General features: G+C 37.6%; 1 protein-coding gene across 1 annotated transcript in view; it reads right to left on the bottom strand.

Annotated features, from left to right (window-relative positions):
• htr2cl1 (5-hydroxytryptamine (serotonin) receptor 2C, G protein-coupled-like 1) overlaps positions 1-24,268 on the bottom strand; it is a 93,555-nt gene that overhangs the window by 57,826 nt on the left and 11,461 nt on the right. The window contains exon 2 of the mRNA XM_037688324.1: positions 11,664-11,864. Within this exon, the coding sequence (XP_037544252.1) occupies positions 11,664-11,864 (201 nt within the window). The remainder of the gene's footprint in view (positions 1-11,663; positions 11,865-24,268) is intronic.

Raw genomic sequence — 24,268 nt, 5'->3', positions numbered from 1 at the left:
TATATATATATATATATATATACAGGAGGACCCCCCCCAAAAAAGGTTAGGCACTTAGGCCAAGTGGTGGAAAGTAACTGAAACTGCTCAAATTTGTCTGATTACTTAGTTGGCTGATCAAGTAGATATTTTTCCACTAAGAGTCTATACATGTATCCCTTTATCTTTTGTAATAACTTTAATGTTTTTGACCCTTCAGATGCACTTACTGTACCACGGAACTGGAAAAATGGATATTTAAGCAACAAAATAGGAAACATAAAGACACGTCACATAAAAATAATAAAAAAAAAATATTTTGTACTACTCTTGAACAATTTCTATATTTTTGGTCTTGTTCACCAGTATTGCTTTATTTTGTAGCTAAGGGCCACACTAGAGCTTTGCCTCTTTCCAAATATTTCTGAAAGGGTGAACTATCCTGTTTTGTGTAAAGCCTGGCTGCATAACCACTCCTCCAAGATCTCCATGGCTCTAATCTGATCAAAAAAATACATTGATTGTGTTCTAACAAACCCATCACATGCTAGATTTTTAATGTTTGTTGCAAACAAGGAGACTTTTGTGTCTGGAACTGTGTTTTAAAGCCAACACCTCAGGCCTTACGGATCTCAAGAGCGACAAATCAAACAGAAGTGGCTCAAAAATAGTCTAAAAGAGACATAAAAGTTGATATTTCGGTGGTGAGTTAATAAACCCTCAAATGGACGTTTCATTGTTAATCCATCAGCATCGATTGATGTAAGCCACTCAGACCTCAGCCACCACTGAATGTTTTGGCACTGGTTCAATAAAAGGTCAGCAGGAACACAGAGACCTCTTCAGATTTAGGAGTCAATATGAACATATTTATCACAAAAAAGCTCAAAAACAAACTGAAGAAAGATTATGAAGCTCCACATTATTGCAAATGTCTGATGTGTTCATGGTCCACACGCTTGATCCTTTATGTTCATCACTTTAGACTATATAAAATCAATACACTCTTTTATTGCTCTTACAACAAAAAATACTCAACACCTTCTTTTTTCAGATGAACCAAGAAAAGTAGATTGCTGCAATTGCTGTGATCTTTATTCTTTGGTCATGTTTCTTACCCTTTAAAACCTAATATTTGTGTACTCAGCCGTTGAATGTGGCGTGCTAAAGTAGCCGACCACAGCTAGAACACTGTCGGTGTAAACACTTTGGGTTTCTAACTTGTGGTTTTCCATGACCCATGGCATAAAATTGGGGTAATGCTACTTTTTACCCCTTGTACAAAGTACATGGTTGGTACCATTCCCTTGATGTTTCAGTTATGTAGGCCTCCAGTCCTGGGTCCCTTGTCACCTTCCTCGAATCCTTGACTCCTGTACCTACCGTTGGGTTCCTGTAACCTCCTTGTGGATCTCCTTCAGCTGCTCCGCCGCCATCCAAACACTTTCCTCCATGCTCCACCTGCGCTCTCCAACTCTGGACGTAACCTACCTGGAGTCCTCTGTCCTTCTCTCAATTCTACCACTCACTGCACTCCTGTTTCCCAGTTTCCCAATCACCAATAGTATACTGTATATAGCACCTCACTGGAAATAAACTACTTTATTAGTAAGAGCTTGAGTCTGTTGTCCTCCATTCGTATTCTCTGGGTAAAACCACCATTGCAACTAAATGTGGCCCACCATCATGAAAGGGAAGAAATTATATAACTGTGTGAGTGTGTGCATGCAAGCAGGTTACCCCACAACACAATTTTATAACGATTTCTAGCTAATGTTTTAGGTTAAAATAAGATACAAAAAAAAGCTTGTCATCTCAATATTTCCAAACAGTTATCACTACAAAACAAGCATAATTATCCCAAGAAAATGTGATAAATAATTTTGAGACATCATTAAATATTGCTAATCATTGCCTTTCTTGGTTTCTGTACAAAACTAAATGTATCTAAACAAAAGTTTATAAAAAAAATTATTTATCCTTTTAAATGCACTGCTCAGCTCTCTAAGTTCAAATATGTGCTACTGGTTTCTGTTCCACTGCAGTGTAAGAGTAAATGTATGTGCTGGTTTTTGGCTTTCACGAAAATGGATCAGGGTGGCACGGTGACGTGGTTGGTAGAGCTGCTGCCACTCAGGGAGAAGGTCTCTGGAAAGATTGCATCCCAGCCGGGGGCCTTTCTGGGTGGAGTTTGCATGTTCTCTCTGTGCATATGTGGGTTTTCTCTGGGTACTCCAGTTTTCTCCCACAGACCAAAAACATACATGTTAGGCTGACTGGTAACTCTAAATTGTTCCTAGGTGTGAGTGAGAGAGTGAATGGTTGTTTGTCTCGTTTGTCTCTATGTGTCCCTGTGATGGACTTGCGACCCGTCCAGGGTGTACCCCGCCCCTCGCACAGTGATTGCTGGACATGGGCACCAGCGACCCCCGTGACCCTGACTCCAGGATCTTGGCAGTCAGGTACTTGAGCGCCGCCACCAGGTTGACGGGAATTTGTCCATGGCACCTCCTTTTCAACTCATTTGAAATTTGGGGCTGTAGTTGAGGTATTTGAACTTTTGAGATGTTAATCAGCTGCTTCTGGTTGTAAAAAAAAAAACAAAAAAAACGCCTTGTTGCCATGGTTACCATCATAACAAATAACCAAAAGTAACAAGGTTTCAGTAAAAGTCCTTCCAGCTGCACATCATCCAATACCAGAGTAAATAATCATCTGAAAAAGGGATTTACATCCAGAAAAAAAGAGGAATTAAAGTTTTCAAAAACAATATCCCAGAATGAAAGTAACAGAGCTACTCCAACATGCAGCCACTCCGAGTGGCACAATTCTACAATGTTGTTTTACTCGTTTGTCTCTATGTGTCCCTGCAATGGACTGGAGACCTGTCCAGGGTGTCCCCCACCTCTTGCACAATGACTGTTGGATATGGACACCAGTGACCCAATAAGGAAGAAGCGGGTAAAGATAATGGATGGATGGATGGAAATTGGATCAAAAATAAAACTGTCAATACATTATATTTACCGACACAACATTTTATAAAATTAGACCATTACACAAAAAGGATTCACTATTCTATTGCATGTAGTGTCTAAATCTTAATTGACATGTTGCATCTCATCTTGTAGCTAGTATAGGCTGTTTGACAGATGTGGCAAAGCATTTGGTGTGAAAATTTTTTAATAAATCATGACCTGTCATCACCATTAGTTGCTTCATCAATTTCCATAATCATTTCTGGTGTGGATAAAGTAAAAAAAAAAATAAAAAAAAATATTCATCTTGCTCTTTGACTCCAGCTTGACAGTTAAAGATTATTATTTACCAGTCCTCATCCATGTGACCTTATAACAGTGACCCGGGGTGCTGGGGTGGAAACATCAATGAACAGGTGTGTCATGTGTAGACTGGGAGAAAATGAGACCGGCGCCAAAGTTTTGATCCGCCACTGCAGGAGCGTGCACAGCTTGTTTGAGCATCTGTCTCAGTTTGATTTGTTGTTTTTATTGCTGTAGTTTTTGGAATAAAACAATAATTGCACTTAAAGAGGAAGGTTTGTTTGAACAAAACTGAAGTAACGGTGTATCTCCGTTTAGCTTGAGATTTTTTTTCTTCTGTTGTTCTCTCTTTCAAAGTGTGTATTAGGTGTTCATCATAAAAATCTGAAAATTTGAATCCTACATCATGTTACAGCATTGAAAACGGTTTGGGGGATTTGGATGAGCAAAATTGTTAATATTTGGAACCAAACTTAATCTTAAATGTAATTAATTTAGTGATAAAATATGAAAAATAACTGACATTTTTCTAATTGATTCAGTTGATTTTTGTTTTGCCATATTATTACCAATTGTGTGATTTTTAATGTTCTATTATTTTTAGCAACAAGTTCATAATTTGTAATTTTCAGACATAACAACCTGCACAATGCGCCTGTTGACCCTTTGTGATAAAACTAAAGCTTGTCACTGAAAGAGTGACTTTGCAGTAATGTAACGTTGTTAAATTCTAAAGGGTGATATTTAAAAAATACTTATACACTCGGTATAAAATAACATAAACTTGCATATTTGTTTTTTTTTTTTCTTTACTTCTGCCTTTAAAAGTGTTCTTTTGGGATTATATGCTGGTGTTCTCAATGTATGTTCAGACCGAAGATGGTGATTTTTTTGGGTAAAATTTTATGTCAGGGAAGACTAAGATTTTTGGAGGGCCTACAGCACCATTTAGCCCAGGGGCCTACCAGCAGGTTAAGGGGCCATTCCCACTTTAGAACTTTCACTTAGCCCGTTTCCCGTTTTAGGACACGGAAATGTTTGGCATTTCACAAGTGCTGTCTTGGCTTCCCTGTTAATGCCGTGGCTGTGTGCCTGCAGGTCATATAAGGGAAAATAGTGTAAAAAGAATGGACAAAATTGTAATAAAAGTACAATATGATGCAGTTAAGACAAACTCACCAGTGTTCAGTGTGAAAAAGTGATAAAATAAGGGAATTTTCAAGTATGATAGATAAAGCTCAGCATATAGTGTTCGGTATTCCATTTTTCAATAATGATGTGACATACTGATTTTATGTTGTTGTTTTTTTAATCTTAGATATTCAGTAAAATGCACTTCAAATGTCTGGGAAATGCATAGTTTTGAGCAATTTTTTTCTCTCCAAATTTTCCAAGGTGGTGAGGGAGGGGCATGCACAGGTGTCCTTCATTGCCAAATGTTGGCAGGTATGGGTGCAGCATGGCTGCTGTACAGGAGTTGTAAGACCATTCATTGTGATGCGATATCTTTGAATTCCAAAGAGAGAACAGTTCGAAAACTCTGGACAACAACAAGCTGCAAGATGGCAACAGCTAGGCTTCAAAACAATGACTTTTTACTGTCCACCCATGTGCTGCATCAACTGGAGGTCTTTAAAAAAGTGACAAAAGCACTGTTTTTTTTCTCGTAATTGTCTTAAAGTTATTGAATGGGTGACTGAACTTATTGCTTTGGATGAGCAGCCCATAGTTGCAGGAGAAAGTCTCACTGTTGAAGTCACATCACATCCTATACATCCCAGCACAACAGACTCAACACAGAGCTTCCCAAGATGTATAAAAATGTTTCCTGTTACCTGGTATTTTGTTTGCTTGTTGATAATCATTGTAACAGGAAAAAAAAAAAAATGAACAAAGATTTTCTTTACTGCAACAAAGAATTACTATAATAATGTAGCTGTTTTATTTTAAATTGTTCATATAATTTATTCCATTTACCTTTCATTTTATATGCTTTTTTTACGATTGTCTACTGTTGTCATCTTTGTTCTTTGTTTAAAACAGGTCTCTCTTTAAAAATGAGTCCTCGTGGCTGAATAACTTGTATAAATAAAGGTTGAATTGAACTAAGGCATCAAGCACAAGATGGCACTGATATAAACAACTGTAATGTACCTAAAACAATACAACGATGCAATAATCAGACTGAGGCTTGGTATTGGATAATACTTATCTTTAAATAATGGTATTGGCAACACAAAATCTGAATTATAACATGCATAGTGTTATGTTTTCTGGGGGTTTCCATATAAGCCTCAATAGCAGTAAAAGTCTTCTGGAGAAATATTGTGGTTTATGTGTCAATAATTCATCCTTAGGGTGGTTCATGAAATACTGTAAGGAGTTTGCATAGAGACTCATTTGCAGCAAGGTCGGAGAATGCTATAATCCACTCAGGCAGTCTGTAAGTGTGCATGAGTGTGTTCATGTAAGTATGCTATGACGTAGAAGGTTTAAAAGGGCACAAACTGACATCAGGGGAGGTCTGAGGTTAGCGAGAAGGCAGGACTGCTGTGAGAAAAGTTTTAAAAGTCATCTGATCCCCAAACACTCTGCTTAGAGAAAGTGCACATGCACACAAACCTACTTAGTAAATTGATTTCTTCACTTGATTATTCAGCAGAAAATATCACAAGGGAGGTTGGAGCAAATGGATTCTTGGGTGGCACAGTGGAAACATCCTTCAAAAGTTGGAAACCACAAGGTTGTTTCCCTCCAGCAGCTGCTTGCCATTTCACTTCCCAAACGGAGCAATTTAGATTTTATACAACCACTTATGGGCATCCAACAATGTTCAGTCAGGTCATCTGGACAGTATATTTATTATTTTTTTGGTTGAGAAAGGTTTTGTCCTGCATGTGAAGGGCTTCATCAGTCTGAGGAGTCACAAACAAACTGTTTTCCCCAGTAAGCAGTACACACCTACAGTGGACCAACCAATTTTCTGGTGATAAGATGCTTTATGGTTTACTAATGGGCACATTCACAGAGCAACGCATTGTTGTTTTTTCTCAAATAATAACATTTCATTTTATACAATAGGAAAGGGAGTCTACTGTGAGGTGTGATAGGGCAATCTGCATATGTATGTATGTGTGTATGTATGCATTACCTCAACTTTATAACTTGAACCCCACATTCCCTGTTCTTTGAATTGAGAAAGCGTCTCAGATGAGAAGCAAAACGTCTTCAGTTACAAATAAAGTCCAGTTGTTTTTGTCTTGAACTTTTTTGAATAGGAAAGGGACAAACCTTAAGGAATAATCCAACATATTAAATAGAAAAACAAGTTGCCAAAGAGACTCCAAATCATCACATGTCTAAAGTATTGTAAGCTAAGTAAAACATTGCACGTACTTCACATGTTGAAATCATGTTTTTAGTTGTAAAAGGCCCAGCATTCCTTGAAAGAACCAGGCTAAGAAACTACAATTAACTTTATTAAGTTAGGAAAAGATGGAGATGTAGTCATTTTGATTAAACCTTGAAAATATCTACACTCAATGTCATACGATCTCATTAAATGTTGTGTGATGTGGCATGCTTGGGTGTTGTAAATGAATGTCAGCCATCTGCTTTCTGTAAAATTCACTCAGTTGTAGCTGCTTTCTATAGGCTAAGGTCGATTGCTGGTAAATGTGATGGCCAACTTAAATTGTGTCTACTACTAAAGTTAATTAGTTGTTAACGAGATATTTTTCCCAACAGTCTGTACTATTAAATACTAACGTTTTAAGCAATGGTCTGTTGCACTCAAAGTATATGGTGGGTATGGGCCTCAGCTACTACATTTGATGTTAGCTTAATACACGTAAATTTGGCTATAGCCCTTTATATGTCTTCCAATGTCAGTTAGCTGTGGCACCAATCTTGAATTGGGTTGGTTCCAAAAGTTATTCACTTGTAAAGCCATGCCCATTTATTATTTTATGAAAGTTCCATTAAAATCTCTTCAGTGCTTTTTGAGATATTTTTATAGAAGTTTAGACAAACAAACGTGTAAAATAATATTGCTCCGTCTTGTGGACGATAGATCATATGAAACACAAGTTAAATGTTAAAAACATGTTATATCCCTCCAAACATTATCTTTCTCTTCTTGAGTCAGGTAGTAGGGGCAGCAGTTTCAGCATGGAGGCCCACAGGGAGCTTCGCCTTGCGGCGCAGCCCGTTCTTCACAACAACACACAGACACACAGAGACCGCAATATTGTGGAAGTTGCACCGATTTGTCTGTTGATCTCAGGCTCCATTCTCCCTCGCTCCTGAACAAAACCCCAAGATACTGGAACTCCTTCACTTGAGAATAAACCTCACTCCAAAAAAGTAATTCACCCTTGTAATCGCTTATTTTCCCATAAGGTAAATACTTGTAGCCTTTGAGTAAGGTGTATTTTGTTTGTTTTAGGGAATAGATGGATATACATAAAAAAATAAATAAATTAAATAAATAAATAAAAATGTCAACATCCAAATTTCAGAATTAGGTTTAATCTTAGTGCAAAAAAAAAAAGCGTGTAAAGATTAGAAAGTATTAATTGTAAAAGTCGTACAGCAAAACGTTACTTTCCAGACAATAATATAGTTAGGTAGGTGGCTATATATGTTTTGTTTTTGCTTTGAAACTCAACAGAACTAATTCTGTTTCTGAACAAAGACTATTCAACAGACTTGACTTTCAAAGACTTTCAAAGCCAAGTGCAATAAATAAATAGATAAATTAACAAACAAATAAAACAGACAAATTCTTTAAAAATCAACTTTATGGGTTAAAACAGCTCAAAGCTAGTTGATGGTAATATCAAAACTGAATGTATCTGCTACTAATTACAAGAAACAATACATTTTGGTGCTAAATAAATTAATTCTAAAGAATAGGAACGCATTTCTAATTAAAACTTCAAACAGCAATAAAGGACCCTCATGCACTGGGTGGTCTGGGCTGAGTGCACATCATAGTTTGCAGAGTCAGATGCCGAGGCGGCAACCATGTGCCGTGAAAGAATGGAACAAAAAGGTCAAATTTAGCAATCAGTTTTGATCCAAAATGGCCAACGTCCTGAAGAAAGGAGCCTGTAGGTCCAGGAGATATTTTTTGTGTCTACAGGTGATTCACATTTACTGAAAGTTATCCATGTGTATACAGCACAAGATGAAGCCTGCATTTCCAAAGATTTCTAAAGGGTTTTAGGGAGCAAGTACTTTTTTCTGAGTGAAACTGGTCATAGTGGCACTGTTTGGCACCGTTAACAAGCATTTAATCATCCCTGGCTTTGCTTCAAGAAGGTGTTTTTTTTTTCTCACAAAATTAGCTGGTTGCTATGGTAACATTAGCCAGAACTTCATAATATTAATGCTACCTCTTCAACAAACTGTTCTGGCCATTCTGGTTGAATTAGAAGCAAAATAATTTTATCCCACATAAAATACGTAATTTTAAAATACGTGTAGTATTTGTCAACACAATATGGTGCCTAAACATAACTATGGTACAGCTACATCATTGTGTCAAGGTAAGAAAAAATAATACGTGGACGTTAAAACCAGCTGGGACAACATATAACCTGTATGTGACTTATGGCCATTTATGCCCCAATGGCGACGCCTCCAAGTTCACCATTATGCCCCAGCTGCACCAATTGCTTGTTGCTGGCAACAAACTATTTTGTTGTCCATTCAAAAGGTCAACACTTCCTTAACAAGTTTGATGGGACAAACAGTTAGTGGGAGATTTTTCCAAACAAAATAATGTATTTTTAATTGCCTCTAGGTGGCGCAATGTAAAATTTACAGTATGGTGCCAAGAGACTTTTTTGTAGATCTGCAGTGAGGGATCAATGTACTAAATTTTGTATGCGCAAATTAAAGTATTTGTAGGTGGCACAATCAAAATAAATAAACAAAAAAATAAAAGTGCTATGTGTTGTCATAACTGCATGTTCCCATACAATGGTGAAATTGGTTCAACCCAACACACTTGGGATACACCCAGGTGGAGCAGTGGGCAGCTATGTAAGTGCTCGGGGAGCAATTAGGAATTAGGTTTCCTGCTCAGAGACACCACGATATGTGAGAATGACTGGGGATCGAACTAAGGACTTTCGGGTCTCGAAATGGCTGCCCTACCTCTACCCCATCTCATCCCCAAGATGGCACTAGTGAGCCAACTTGCCTTGCCTATATAGCTGTATTTTTGCGTTACCCATATTTATGCTAGTTCTACATAAATGGTTAATTTTATTATGCTCGGTCCACTAAAACTATAACTGTTGGGAGACAATAAAATAATATAATAATAATCAGTTCAAATACAACATGGCCTTCTGCTGCTTTGCAGCACTTGGGCTCTAATTAAGGCTGGATGTTTGGAGTGTTTCATGAAAAAAGTTATCAGATTGGTTCAAATGACATTCAACCTGTTATATCAGCAAAGAGGCAGAAAAGTGTTTTCAAACTATTTTTCTGGCTATACACCTTTCTAAACAATGATTTATGGTTCCATGAGATGAACCTATACGCCTTTCTCAGGTCTCAGAGGAACTCCACACTGTTAGTTTTTTTAATTGGCTGATGTGTCCTGACATACAGAAAAAAATAGTTTCCTACTGTGACAGTGTTGGACAGAACGTCTCCAAAATCAATACCCTTCCACTTCCAGACAGCAATCATGCAAATGCATTTGTTATTGATTCTGTTTAATCTGCTGCATTAGCTTCTTGACAAGTCTTAATTTACTAAATACTAATTTACTCATTATTGGTTTAGAATAGATCCACAAATGGTTAACTCCGGTTCGGATCCAGACAAAATGAAAATGTATTTGCACCCGGCCTTATTGTTAAATATCAATACATTATTTGGTTATTTCAAATATTTCCAAATTTTGCTAATCTTTCCTGTATTCACAGTCATTTATTTCAGGCAGCACAGCATTTCTAACATTTACAGTAATAAACTGTGCAGCTTTTCTAACATGTTTTTAAATTAATGTTTGGCATCACAGGTTTTTGACCATTTTCTGTCATTTATTTTAGGCTGCACAGTTTTCCTACAAGTCACTGTAATTTTTTAAGACAGTGCAGCTTTAGCCATAGTTACAATAATTCTTTCTGAGACACTGCTTTTCTAGTTTTTTTTTTTAAAAATAACAAATCACATTACATTGCACAGCTCTCCTAAAACTTAATGATAATTCATTGTTATTGATGCATATTTCCCTTCAATTCGGCAACAGAGACGACACAATTTTACCAGCATTTATGGTATTTAATTTTAGGGGGAGCTGCTTTTCTGGCATTTAAGATAAATTATATCACTTGTCCTGCAGTTTATTTCCTTCATTCTGCAAAGAGTAACTACCAAGGTATGACTGAGTGAAGAAAACTGGCGCACTGGTTTAGACTCTTTAAACTTGCATACAGGGATTAAAGAAGAAAAAAGATGTTCTGACTGGAAATTTGTCTACACCTGGAGGTTACCTGTGCATCATCAACCGCTAAATAAGAGCAAGTTTTGCACATCCAAAAAGCCAAAATATCTTGTTATTGCTATAATACCGTTTAGACTTTAAATAAGCAGATATTTATGATAAACTACAAACACCTGAAACTGACTCTCTCACAGAGAGAGCTTTGTGACTTCGAGGAAAGATTAAGTTAAATGAAGACGTATACCTTTGTTATAATCTGGGGCGAATACATTTTTGTCTTTTAGCATTATTATTTAATTAAAAGAACTAAAGCTGCAGACAGCCTCTCTCACCATGAGAGACACAAACAGGCTGAGTGAGCTCCTGCAGTGGCACTCTCTCTGCCTCGAGGACCAGGAGGATGCTCACGCAGAGGTGGTGGTGATGGTGTATCAGTTCTGATATCTTCCCCAGCTGCAGTGAACTGGTCACGTGTGAACACATACAATATGTAGACTTTTAACTAATGACATGTAATCACCTACAATGGTGTTGGGCGGTTCCATTAGGGTAGCGAGGTGTCCTCAATGGTAAATAGTAAAGGAAATGCTTATTGGTGCTCTCACCTGCTGTCTGTCTTTGTTAGGAACACTACACACACCTGCCATGAACCAGACAGCAACACCCACCCTACTCTGTTCTGATTGGGTAAAACTTTGACTGTGGTTCTCTTTATTTGTTGAAAGAAGCACCAGTTTAATCCCCATATCATCATCAGATTGGATGGCGTTAACAAGACCACAACAAAACAAACGTACCCCCTCCATTACAGAAATCGTCTTGTCCACATTCAAAATTACGGAAATCCATTGCATCAATGGAGGACTTTAATCTGTGCATAAGTGTGCAGAGTGAGTTTTTGACACAGTAAATGTCAAATATAAATATGTGCTGACCTATGGATATGGTCCAGACAGCAGCGATCTTCATCATTGCTTTGGTTCTGGAGTTAAAGCGGCTGTGCTCGATGGGGTTGCGAATAGCTACGTATCGATCCAGAGAGATGGCACACAGGTGCATGATGGAGGCCGTGGAGAACAACACATCCAGGTAGATCCAGATCGGGCACAGGGCGCTGGGTAGAGGCCAGGCATAGTCTGAAAAAATAAAATAAAATAACCAGTGAGAGCTCAATATGCAGTATGGACTATAAGCTTGCTTAAGTTTACTATAAGCTGATGGAAATTTAGAAATTGTGGCCATTTTCATTGAAATTGGATTTGAGGGTCCTGCTGGCTTTCAAAGCAGCTATCTCATTACACTGAGTGTGATCTGAAGGTCTCACTGAGTGGATCCCATCAAAGTTAGCAGACTATTAGGGTTTAAGATGTTGCATAGAGAGGCTGATGAAACTAATTAATTAGAGAACATCAAAAGCACAAGGGACAGCCTACTTGTCTGCATTAAATTTACAAGTTGCAACAAGAAACCAGGCAGAATTTATGCTTTATTATTTGATCATAATGACTTGGGTCATTGAATAAGCACAACAACGTGGACGAGTCTAAAATAGAGACTTAGATACAGATAATTAGATTGCCAAAGGGGCTTAGGATGAATGCAAAACTGTAGTTTGCATTAATGTTTGAAACAAGCTTATTTTATATTTCTGTGCAGTCGAGTCACTGTGCGTGCTCGTAAGCAGTGTCTGTCCAAACAATGCAAGACATTGCATTCCTTGTACTAAACCAACTCACTTACCAAATGACAAAAGGAAAGATTGATGTATTTGTTGGTTAAAGCTGAATTTCTGACCAAGCAGACCTCTCGCTCACTCACTCAGTGAGAGAGGATGTTCATGCAAAACAAGCAAAATGCAATATCTATAAGAAAGTTACTTAAGCTAAACTAAAGAGTGTCTTTACTGTGGCTAGATCTCAGAATGAAACATGAAAGTTGACACCTAAAGAGGACCAGCGTTCCTATTGACTAGTTCCAGTACAAATTATTAATCCTGCTCCCTCCATGTTAACAAATGTGGTATTTTTCTTTATTAACACTGAGATCTGCAAATCTCACAAACGCTCATTTGTTCATAATGGAACATTGTAAGCATAACAAATGTTTAAACCAAGTAACTGTACAGAAAAGGTCATTTTGAATTTGTTACCAGCCACATAATCCAGCGATTCATTATCTTTAACTGCTTCTTCCTTCTGGTTCATGGGGTACCAGTAAGTAACATGTCTAAAAACAAGTTGAGACAGAGGCAACAAAAGGCTGTAAAAGTAAGTGATGTGAATAAGAAACAGCTGGAGGAACGTCTTGCAACTACGTTGATTACTTGCCAACAGTTCAGTAAAAGGAATGTGTATAAAAAGCGCATTTTAGAGAGGCTGAATCTCCCAGAAGTAAAGATGGGCAGGGGTTCACCACTCTGCAAAAAAACTGTTCCTCAGCATAAAATCTGGAAAACTTTGAAAATCCCATCATCTACATTTAATTGTATCATCAAAGCTCTTCTGTAATCAAAATTTGATTTTTTTTGGGGGGGGGAAACCACAGACGCCCGTGGAACAATTTCTTAGTTTCAACATTTGATCTGGGTTGGCACGGTGGCAAAGTTCGTAGAGATGTCACCTCTTTGCAAGAAGGTCGCTGGAGCGAATCCCAGCAGGAGACCTTTCTGGGTGGAGTTTGCATGTTCTCTCTATGCATGCGTGGCTTTTCTCCAGGTACTCCAGTTTCCTCCCACAGACTAAAAGCATGCATGTTAGACTGACTGGATTGGTTCCTTTAAATTGTCCCTAGGTGTGAGTGAGAGAGTGAATGGATGTTTGTCTCATTTGTCTCTGTATAAATGGACTGTACTTAGATAGTGTCTTTCTATCCTATTGAGATACTCAAAGCTCTTTACATTACAATCCATGCCCTCATTTACCCATTCATACAGCACTCTACTAGATCTACATAAAGAATAATCAGTGATTCATCACATTCATACACCGATGGGACAAACATCGGAGGCAATTGGGAGTTCAGTGTCTTGCCCAGGGACACTTCGGTATGCAACTGCTGGTGGAATCAAACCCCCAATTTATGCATTGGAGGACGACTGTGCTAACCACTCAGCCACAGCCGCGACATAATCGCCATGTATCCCTGTGATGGACTGAAGACCATTCCAGGCATCTCTCACACAGTGACTGCTGGACATGGACACCAGTGACCCCTGCGATCCGAAAAGGAAGAAGCGGGTAAAGATAATGGATGGATGGATAAAAATCTGATCTGTTTATCATGTTACATTGTGAATAAAATAAGGGTTTATGAGTATTGCAAATCATTGCATTCTGCTTTTTTTTATTGACATTTTACACAATAACTTTATCAGAATGGATGTTTTTACAACCATCTGCAACAAATCCACAGGAACTCGTTAAATGTCTTTCACAGAGAGATCCAAGGCTAGAGCTGGTTCCGCTGCGATATACCCTCAAGTCTAGTGAAGAGTTACTGTTTTAGGTCACAGCTCCGCAGGGTGAACAGTTTATGTCACAAGTAATAACATTTTTCTCCACTCTACCTCGTCTCTAAACTAATGTGCCATCTGGGAAAACAAAGCAGCTGATGTACAGAAACTACTGAAAACACAGGAGGATGCATTCTGGCTGAGACCGACTGAGAGAGAATTAAATTGACTTTTGCTTGAACTGGACAAAATTCATTAGCTTGATAGGCACAATGGCTGCTTAGTGGCCTGAAAAAAATCCTGACACTTTTTTAATACCTGTGGGGAGGATAAAAAGTGTGCAGCTGTTAAAGAAATGTGAAAGAAAGGGTCAGAAGTCAACTCTAATTAACCGTATCTGAATACATTGCTCCAAGCACAAATGTTCCATTAAATTTAGCCATAATCACTGTCACAGCGTGAGTCAAGCGATTTACATTTGTCTTTTTTTATTACTCTGGCTCATGTATTATCTGTCACAATCCCCTTTTAATCATGTCAGAAATTAATATCAGTATCTCCAAAATACATGTGGCTGGATTAAATTAACATTCACTACCATGACTTAAATTCCAGTCTTCTAAGATGTATGTTGTTCTGTATTTCTACCAGGACTGTTTATCAAAAGCTCTCCTGTGCAAAATTAAAAGGATCATTTAGATCTTTTGGAGTAGTTTTCTGTTGAAATGTTATAAATAGTTAAATCTTAAACCTGTATTTTATTCGGCTGAGACTGCTGTCGGCACAAAGGCTCAGTTGGTAGAGCTGCTGCCTCTCTGGAAGAAGGTTGCTGATCAAATCCCAGCCGAGGGCTTAATGGGTGGAGTTTGCATGTTCTCTTTGTGCATTTGTGGGTTTTCTCCAGGTTCTCCAGTTTCGTCCCACATACCAAAAACATGCGTGTTAGACTGAGTGCTAACTCTAAATTGTCCCTAGGTGTGAGTGAGAGAGTGAATGGTTGTTTGTCTCGTTTGTCTCTATGTGTCCCTGTGATGGACTGGAGGCCTGTCCTGGGTGTACCCCACCTCTCGCACAGTGACTGCTGGATATGGGCACCAGTGACCCGAAAAGGAAGAAGCAAGTAAAGCTAATGGATGGATGGATGGATGGATGGATAAATAGATAGATAGATACAAAGTAGATATATATATATATATATATATATATATATATATATATATATATATAGATAGATATAGATAGATATATAGACAGACAGACAGATGTATTTAAACAATTTTAACAACTGTTTGTTAGCAAAATACTTATTAAATAGATGTTTATTCATTCAACCTTTATTTAGACAGGTTTATCCCATTGAGCCTCAGGAACTCATCTACAAGAGAGACCTGATTTCTCAACAAAGAGTGATGACAACAATGGATAACAATCTACAACTCCTTAATGTTCAGAGTAGACCCAATTTTAGACGTCCGCCACTGTCAATCGACTTTAGCTAACAGAAAAATTACAAGTCCATTTTACAAGGCAAATATGACAAATTTTGTTACGAAAAGCCTGGACATCAGTAATAAATATCAGCAGACAACATCACCAACAGGAAACCAATAACAAAATGCAAAACATTATGACCTGTCAGCAGTACATGGAAACTGAGGGCTAGACTTACTGTGTATAAATGACCAAAGGAGTACTAGATGGTGACTAGCTATCAGCTTGCCGGTCTGTTTAGATGTAAACAATTTTTTTCTAAACTAAGGATGTTCAGATATTTATTTACAAGAAGTATTACTTGTTAAAACCAGCTCCACAGCAGCCCACTCCAATAGATCAGAAATATTGCTTTAACATGTAAAAGGGTTAAGGGTTGGCTCTGGATGAATGGTTAGAGAGTTGTCCTCCAATGTAAGAGTTGGGGGTTTGATTCCACCAGCAGTCACATGCTGAAGTGTTCCTGGGCAAGACATTGAACTAGAGTTGCATTTGGGTAAAAAAAAATCCGACTCGACCCATCCCCAGCCCGTGGCCATCATTTGCAAACCCCAACAGATCCGACAAATTATCAATAATTACACGTCCGCCGACTGTTAATAACTATATAAGCAGTCAAATGTCAGGGTTTTTTTGGGTTCAGACCTGTAACTACTGTTAATTCGTCGGATCGGGTGGGGTTCGGAAATGATCGTTCCAGACTGGGGCCGGGTCGGATTTTTTGGACCCGAATGCAACTCTACCCTACTCTGACATGTCAGCTATTTTGTGATCTCACCTGTTTGGGTCATTGGCCGCGCACGTCTGCTGAAAGCAGCGGCAGCTGAATGAACGTTCTTTTGAGCTGATGGAAAGCTGGCAGCAGTCCATCTGAAGGCCGGTCAGTGTGCAGTGAAATGGCTGCATGCGGCTGGTGAAAGTATGGCAAGCCACATAGCCATATAATTGGATCATCATGCGTCCGCTGATGCAATCAAAAGCCTGACACTGAACTAGCCCGCACATTAAGCACATTATTATGGACCGGTCCAGCCCTAATCTGGGTAGGGCAGGGCCGGGCTCCAGGTTGGGGTTAGAAATGACAGTTCTACACTGAACCCCTCATTGTCTCAGATATAATGCAATTTAAAGCACTGATTAATCTTTGTACAGATCTAGTAGAGTGCTGTATGAATGGCTACATGAGGACACAGATTGCGTTGCTAAGAGCTTTGAGTATCTTGATAAGATAGAAAGGCGCTTTAAAAGTACAGTCCATTTACAATTTAAAATGTTTCATTATTCATCCATGATTGTGGTTCTGCAATGAGCTGCATCAACTTTAATTGTGTTTTTTTCAAAGTCAAAACAACAAAATACAACTGAAAATTAGAAAACTGTATACTTTTAAATATACTCTTTAGGATTTTTTCCATAGTAACCAAAAACCTGTATCTCGTTCTCTAATGCCATTGTTTGTTGTTTTAAGCAGTGGGATGTAAAAACTAATTAAATAAATAAATAAATAAATCATAGACTAAATTGAATTGTAGCAATAAAGCTTGAATGCTTACACATGTAAGCATTCATTTTGGATTAAAACGGTCTTGTCAGCAAGCCACCACTCTATACGATGAGACCAAACGAGCTGAAGAAGCTACTGAATTAAACACGATGTGCTGACTGGAGTTCAGGGTTAGAAAAATGTCAAATGGGGTCCAAGCAGGGACCCTCCAGTGGGACATCTGCACAAATCTGCTGAAACAATCTGGTCAATGTAAGCGAGAATCAATACATTTTTATTTGCAACATACTTCAGGAGGAAACAAAGTCCAGCTTTACCAATGTTTACATGTACTTCTTAAAGGATTCACAAGCAGGTGGCCTTGCAAATCCTTTAAGGACAAATAATACCATGTTCATCCATTTTCTATAGCAGTTTAATTCTGTTCAGGGTCACGAGAAGCTGGTGCTTTTCTCCAGGGATCAATGAGTGTACACCCTGGACAGATCAATGCCCATCAAAGGGCCACATAGCGATGAACCTCTATGCATGCTCACACTCCCTCCTGAGGGCAATTTAGAGTCCCCAGTAAACCCAACCAGCCCATTTTTAGATGTGGGAGGAAATAGGAGTACATGCATGGAAAAAATAAATATCTGGTAATGTTCAAACACCACACAGAAAGGCTTTAGCTGAGAGTCAAACTCTTCGTGCTGCAAGGTAACTGTCCTCATCAGTTGTGCTCTATTTAGTTTCAATGAATCAAAAAAAAAAAAAAAGTGTGACTTTGTGAGGGGTTGGTGACCTGTGAAATTAAATTGTGACTCGCTTAAGCTTCAAACAGCCAGTGAGACAAAAACATTTGTTTTCTACGTGGCTGACGTGTAAATGACGTACACATTTTAGCGTTTACAATGTTTTAAGTTGAAAATACAAGTTACAAAAACTCTTTGCTTGCCGTTTTGAAAAGAAATCGCTGTGCTCAGATATCACGGGTGTTTATGGGCATTTGGAAGAGTGCACTCTATCCTCCATGGCGATATAAGAGAAACCATTGAAGCAGTGAAAGGCACACTGGGTAACGAAGACACAAAGGCTGACATTTGGATATATAAACTATAGAAGAAATGCAATGTTGGCAAAAGAGGAGCTTGCAAAACTTTGGAAAGCTTTAACAGCTCAACGGTTAAATCTGTGACATCATCCCACTCTATGCTAAACTCTGTTGGGAAATCTCTAAAGCTGACTGGTTGTGTGAAACCAAGAAAAATGTCACAGTGCTTGTATTCTTGTAAAGTCCAGTTTTCAACAATCAGCTTAACTTTTGATCAATATTTCTACTAGGAAGTATACTTGAGCTATAGATTTTCAAATTAATAGTTTTTTTTTTCAATGTTTTCACCAAATTCACATTGCTGGTATGTAAAAATCTTTGAATTAAAAAATATATATATATATATTTTACACTGTAGAATATATTGCTTCAAAAAGTCACAGCACACTTTAATGTGTTTTTTTGTGCAGATTTTTCTAAAGCTGCCTGAATGGGATGCAAATTGAAAAGCATGATGAAATGAAAAGATAATGGCAGAATAGTAATAAGAGTGCTTGTTTTGTGAGTTTTAACCAAATCATTAATCCATAATCTCATGAAAAGCCAATCTAAATGAATGATTTCTGACACAATCTTTCTTAGTTTTTGTATTATTAAATGGATTGGTTACAGACAGACTTTGATTTTGATTTAGTTATTGAAGTTTTGTGTTGCACCCGAGTTAATTACTCTTGGAACAGTTTTGTGTGAAAAATTTTGAAAAGAAAATAGTTTGTTTAGTGAATCAGTTCATTTTGGGGCCTTATTTTAAACTTCAACTCGATGACTAAATTGGAACTACTGTATATCTACATTTAATACAAGATTGTAACAAATTAAAGGAGAAGGAACACGTTACAGCCAATGGCACAAGACTGCCAATTTCTTAGGATCCACTGTGGGATGGATCTTTACAAGAGATCCTTCCTGCCTACAGCCATCAGCATCTATAACATCTCTTAATGAAATGAGGATCACGAGTTACAACAACAAATAATTTCCCTTTGGGATTAATAAAGTATTTTTGAATTGAATTGAATTGAATATCTATAAAACCATTAAGCATTCTTTTTAACAAAGGAATCATAAACGGCACTAAATTCCCATAAGAGGATCAGCTACAAGCCATTCAAGAAGAAAATATGTTTATTTATTACAAGAGAGGAGATGGAAGACAACAAGCTGTCTTTTTAAGCTGTGCATGGCACATTTTAATGGAGCAATGCTAAAAATACAGTTCAGTGCAACAACAGGTGGAATTCATTAGTGGAATGGGAATATTTTTTTTGAAGTACAGCGCAATGCAGGACAAACTAACAGGATCAGACGGCTGTGTCCACTTGAACTGGACTGTGGACAGAAATGTCCACAGTCTGGACAGTACGGACACAGGACTGAAAGATGTGCTCTTCACACTTAGGTGATGGCTTTTGGCATCACTTATTAAACACTTACAATGGAACCATGGCACCTTTTCACAGACTGTTATACAGCCATTCGCACCTTGAATTGCTTTAGGTACAGATTTACAAGAATGGATAAATGGTAAATGGTCCACACTTACAGAATATGGTGCCTTCTTAGCCTCTCCAAGGTCTACAAAGACACTTGTGCGTGTGCACATACACACACAGTTTTCTATATCCAGCACTTTACACTACTCATTCAATATATTGGGCATATTGAGGGCAGCCAAGGGGGTCAATGTCTTGGCCAAGGGTATAAAACATGGTACACGTTTAAAAGCAAACGTCCAGGAAGAGGAACTACTTAGGTTCTTCTTAAGAAGAAAAGAAGTAAAATCGGCAGATTTATTATCACTGTGAGTCTGCTGCAAAGTGGCTCTGAGGATAAACTTCTGACTGTCGGGATTTACGGAGTACATGTGCCTTTGAGTCCATTATAAAAGGTATGAACACAATGATCTTTCCACCTATCCCTGGTGCTTTATTTCTTTTTTTTTTATAGCATCTTCCTTTTTAGAGCATTAAATCTGAGGTAGAGGGGTGCATTTCATTAAATCATGGCAAACAATTTACTATGGCATGAACCGTAAAATGGCTTTGAAATTGTGTTATTTACCACAAAGGACATAAAGGAAGGGGACAACATCTGTAAAACAAGAGATTGTCCTTTGATATTAAAGTAATATAATGTGGGAGGAAATGTTTTTAGGACTGGAACAACACAATTGTCCTTGACTGGAAAATAAAACGTCATCTATAATTTCACCTGCATTATTTATGAAAGTCAAGAAAAGATGTTTAGAATTTTTTTGTCACATATTTTTTCAAGATAAGTTATTAATATAAGCTTAAGAGAACAGGTTGATGTATTTAGTTATTTATACATGGAATAGTTTTTGTTTTGTGATGACAACAAATCACATCATTTATCAGTGTATTTTGTTTTGTTCAAACCGAGCGAGCAGTTTAAACAATAAAATTATTATGTTATCAGTTATTCTCAGAAAGAGTTTGATAGGAATTTTTTTTGCCCCAATTTCCTACGTGTTCATTTTCACTACTTTTTGTCTGTCTAAACAGATCTCACATGTAAATGAGTCTCAGAGGCTCAATGTGATTTATCTTCTAAATAAAGGTTGAACATATGAAAAAAAGAATGTTGTCTTTATATATTGACATTGACATATCAGAATCAGAAGAATCAGAATCAGAATAAACTTTATTGGCATTGCACCGAGATACAACGCGAACATGTACGTACATTCATCCGAAAGATGGGCGGAGTGCACGAAGCTGCTACTATAGAAAGCGCGGCCTTTTCTTATTCTTATTCAGAATAATATTTTGCTTAGATGAGAAAAGGGAAGAAAACATGAGGAGACAGTATAAAAAAAGATCTCTCATGTCATGTCCTAGACAGGACACGATTTGAGGCATCAAAAAAACTACAACAGCAAAGCAACATAAATAGATGTTATACATGTACATATAGACCGGTGAAAACATTGAATTTTTAAGGGAAAGTCGTAGCATAGTCCAAAGCGCCCCACCCCCAGCCATTGTACAGATAAGAGGCGACATTCATCATCAGCTCAGATGAGGTTCTGTCACACGTCCACGGCCTTGGGGAAGGGAGGGGTGAGGAAACAGTCAAAGCATCTTTGTTGTTTTCAAAACATTCCAGGAGGAGTTGAGATAAGTCCGGCATCAAGGCCACAGTTTGGGTCAGGCAGAACTCGTGAAATTGTTGTTTCTGCCTAATTAAAGTCTCGCTGGTATATATTCCTCTGATGGAACTCCAAAATAGCCGAATTGATCCTTTACTCCAAAGTCAAGCTTACAACTTCTCCAAGATTATTTTCCCTTCATGTGTGCTGCAATAAAGTCCGCAGTCCTGATAACAGCTGCTCCAGCTCCCTGCTGCAGCTCCACAAATTCAGTCTGAGTGCTGTCGAGTTTCAACACATCCACACAAATTTATAGACAATTCAGAACTCACCAATCAAACAGCAAAATAACCAGTTGTCATCATGAATGCAATTTGTTTCCTTCGAGGTAAGAGGGTCCTCCTTATGCCCTGACTCCTGTCAGGAGAAGTTGATCAATTTTGTTGAGAGACCAACTAATCCTTCGAATTAAGAGGTATGCAGAAAAAAAAGAGGCTTTTTAAGGGTTCACAGGACAAAAAGACTGCAGCAGGGAAGCGGGTGGGGGGTGAGGGGGAGACTGGGAGATACGTCTGGTTCCACCGGAGGACAGAGAAAAAATAAATAAATAAATAATATATATGACATTATTTACATGAACTCTCCTACAAGCACCCTGCAGATGTTGGATGCTGTCTATCATGGTGCGCTAAGATTCATAAACTGGCGGTAACAACCATAACCACCACTGCACCCTTTATTCACTGGTTAACTGGTCATCATTCACATCATGTAGACTCTTTCACTGGTACATTCTCATATTTAATTAATTTCTTGGTTTGTTGCCATTTTATATCTCCTACTACATGTCACTTCGTCAGTGCAGTTACAGCGTGCACTCTCAGGACATTATTACCTGCAGAGTTCATTCAGTGCAGACTGAACTTGGCAAAAGGGCCTTCTCCTACTCTGCTCCTGTTTCCTGGAATATCTTGCAAAAATATCTGAAGTTGTCGACTTTGACCTCTCTAAGGGACTTTAAACAACTGCACAGTTCATGACAAAAAACAATGCAGACATGTTCCTGGTTTTAGCATTTTACACCACTTTACGATGTAGCTGTTTTGTTTAATTTTTATACCATTTCTTTTATTTACTTTTCATTTTAAATGTTTTTTATATGATTGTCTATTGTCGTCTGTACCTCATCTGTGTTCTTTTTTTTTAAAACAGGTCTCTCTTGTAAATGAGTCCTCATAACTCAAAGAGACTAACCTGTATAAATAAAGGTTGAATTGAATATATATATATATATATATATATATATATATATATATATATATATATATATATATATATGGATGGATATATGGATGGATATATGGATTAGACAACTTTCTTGATGTCTTTTATGTACTTCCTTCAGTAGCATTTTTTTTTAAATATACACACAAACCTAGATCCATCCTGGAGACAAAATAATTTAAAATACTTTCATAGAATACTCAATTTATTTTTAGCATTTTTGTGCAGGCTGCTTTCAGTGGATCAGTACTGGTCCTTGGCTTGGTTGTCTGACCTTTGTTGTAGGAGGTTTTTATGGTCTTGGTTATGAGGAACCAGAACCTTTTTAAAGCTATATTTAGCTGGAAAAGTAAAAAGGGACCTTACATATTTTGGGTTCTAGCCAAACAGAAACCAACAGCATGTCTGCTGCATTTAGTTTAGCAAATTATTTCAGTGTTATATCTGTTTATTCCTAATCCCCTATAATGAAAAGCTGGTATTGCTAAATTTACTTTCATTTTTATTCTTTATATCTGGTATTAATGCAATGAAGGTGGTGATGTAAAATAAAATTTCTACCAAAGACACTAAAAAAGAGCACTCTCCATTTCTGCCACATTTGAATTACTTTAATATATCAGTATATTCTTGGGGTTTTAAAGCAGCTGAAGATGTTAAATCCATTATTTATTTATTTTTCCTGCAGTGTTGGTAAGGCAGTGAAAGAGGTGAAAAAAAGCAAAAAAAAACAACAACCAGAAATAAGAATTTAAATATGCCTAAAATGTATTTAACATAATAGTTGCTGCACTTTAGTAGATTAACCTACAGTAATATATCAGTATATTATTCTCCTAAAATGACCAGATGCTGCTGCCAACTTATCAGTACTTCCACTGGTAGTCTTTTTTTCCTCGTTATAAAGACACCAATTATCACCGAACTGTACACAATATGAAAACAAAAATAGGAATATGACTCTTGTCAGTAGCATCATGTAAAAACACTCTCGTCATGTCCAGTACAAGTAATCAGAGCTGTCATTCTGTAATCCATCATATTTTGTAGACGGTTCACCTTTATTGCATCTGACAAAAACATACATCACAGAGGGCACATCTAATACAAATACCCCGATTTTAAGGTTTGTCAAATTCATTCAACCTGTATTTAGACAGGTAAATCCCATTGTATATAATGGGATATAAATTCCATATAAATTACAGGGTCTCCACAGTAAATAGAATCCAGTGGTTTCCACACTGATTTTTAGACTGTGAGGACTGCCTCTGCAATATTTCCACAGTGATTAATGCATTGCACTTTTGAATTCAGTGTTGGTCCTCTTTGCAATGCATGAACTGAGGTTTGACAGCTATTACCTTAATGCACTTTCAAAGAAAACAGGTGGTTAAATTGAGATTCTGGTAAACAAAAATCTAACATATATAGAACACGGAAAAATAACTCACCATAAAGGTCAGTGGTAAAAAATATCTCCTTCCCTGTTATGCTAGTTGTTTTTCATTGTCTTTTTATAATCCTGAATTCCCCTGGTTTGAACAATTTTATGAATACACCATACAAAATAACTGTCTGTTCGGCACTTTGACACCACTCTAA

The sequence above is a fragment of the Nematolebias whitei genome, chromosome 1, assembly GCF_014905685.2.
Source record: "Nematolebias whitei isolate Nwh7 chromosome 1, NemWhi1, whole genome shotgun sequence".
Classification (NCBI taxonomy): domain Eukaryota; kingdom Metazoa; phylum Chordata; class Actinopteri; order Cyprinodontiformes; family Rivulidae; genus Nematolebias; species Nematolebias whitei.
This window is presented reverse-complemented; position numbering and strand designations above follow the sequence as displayed.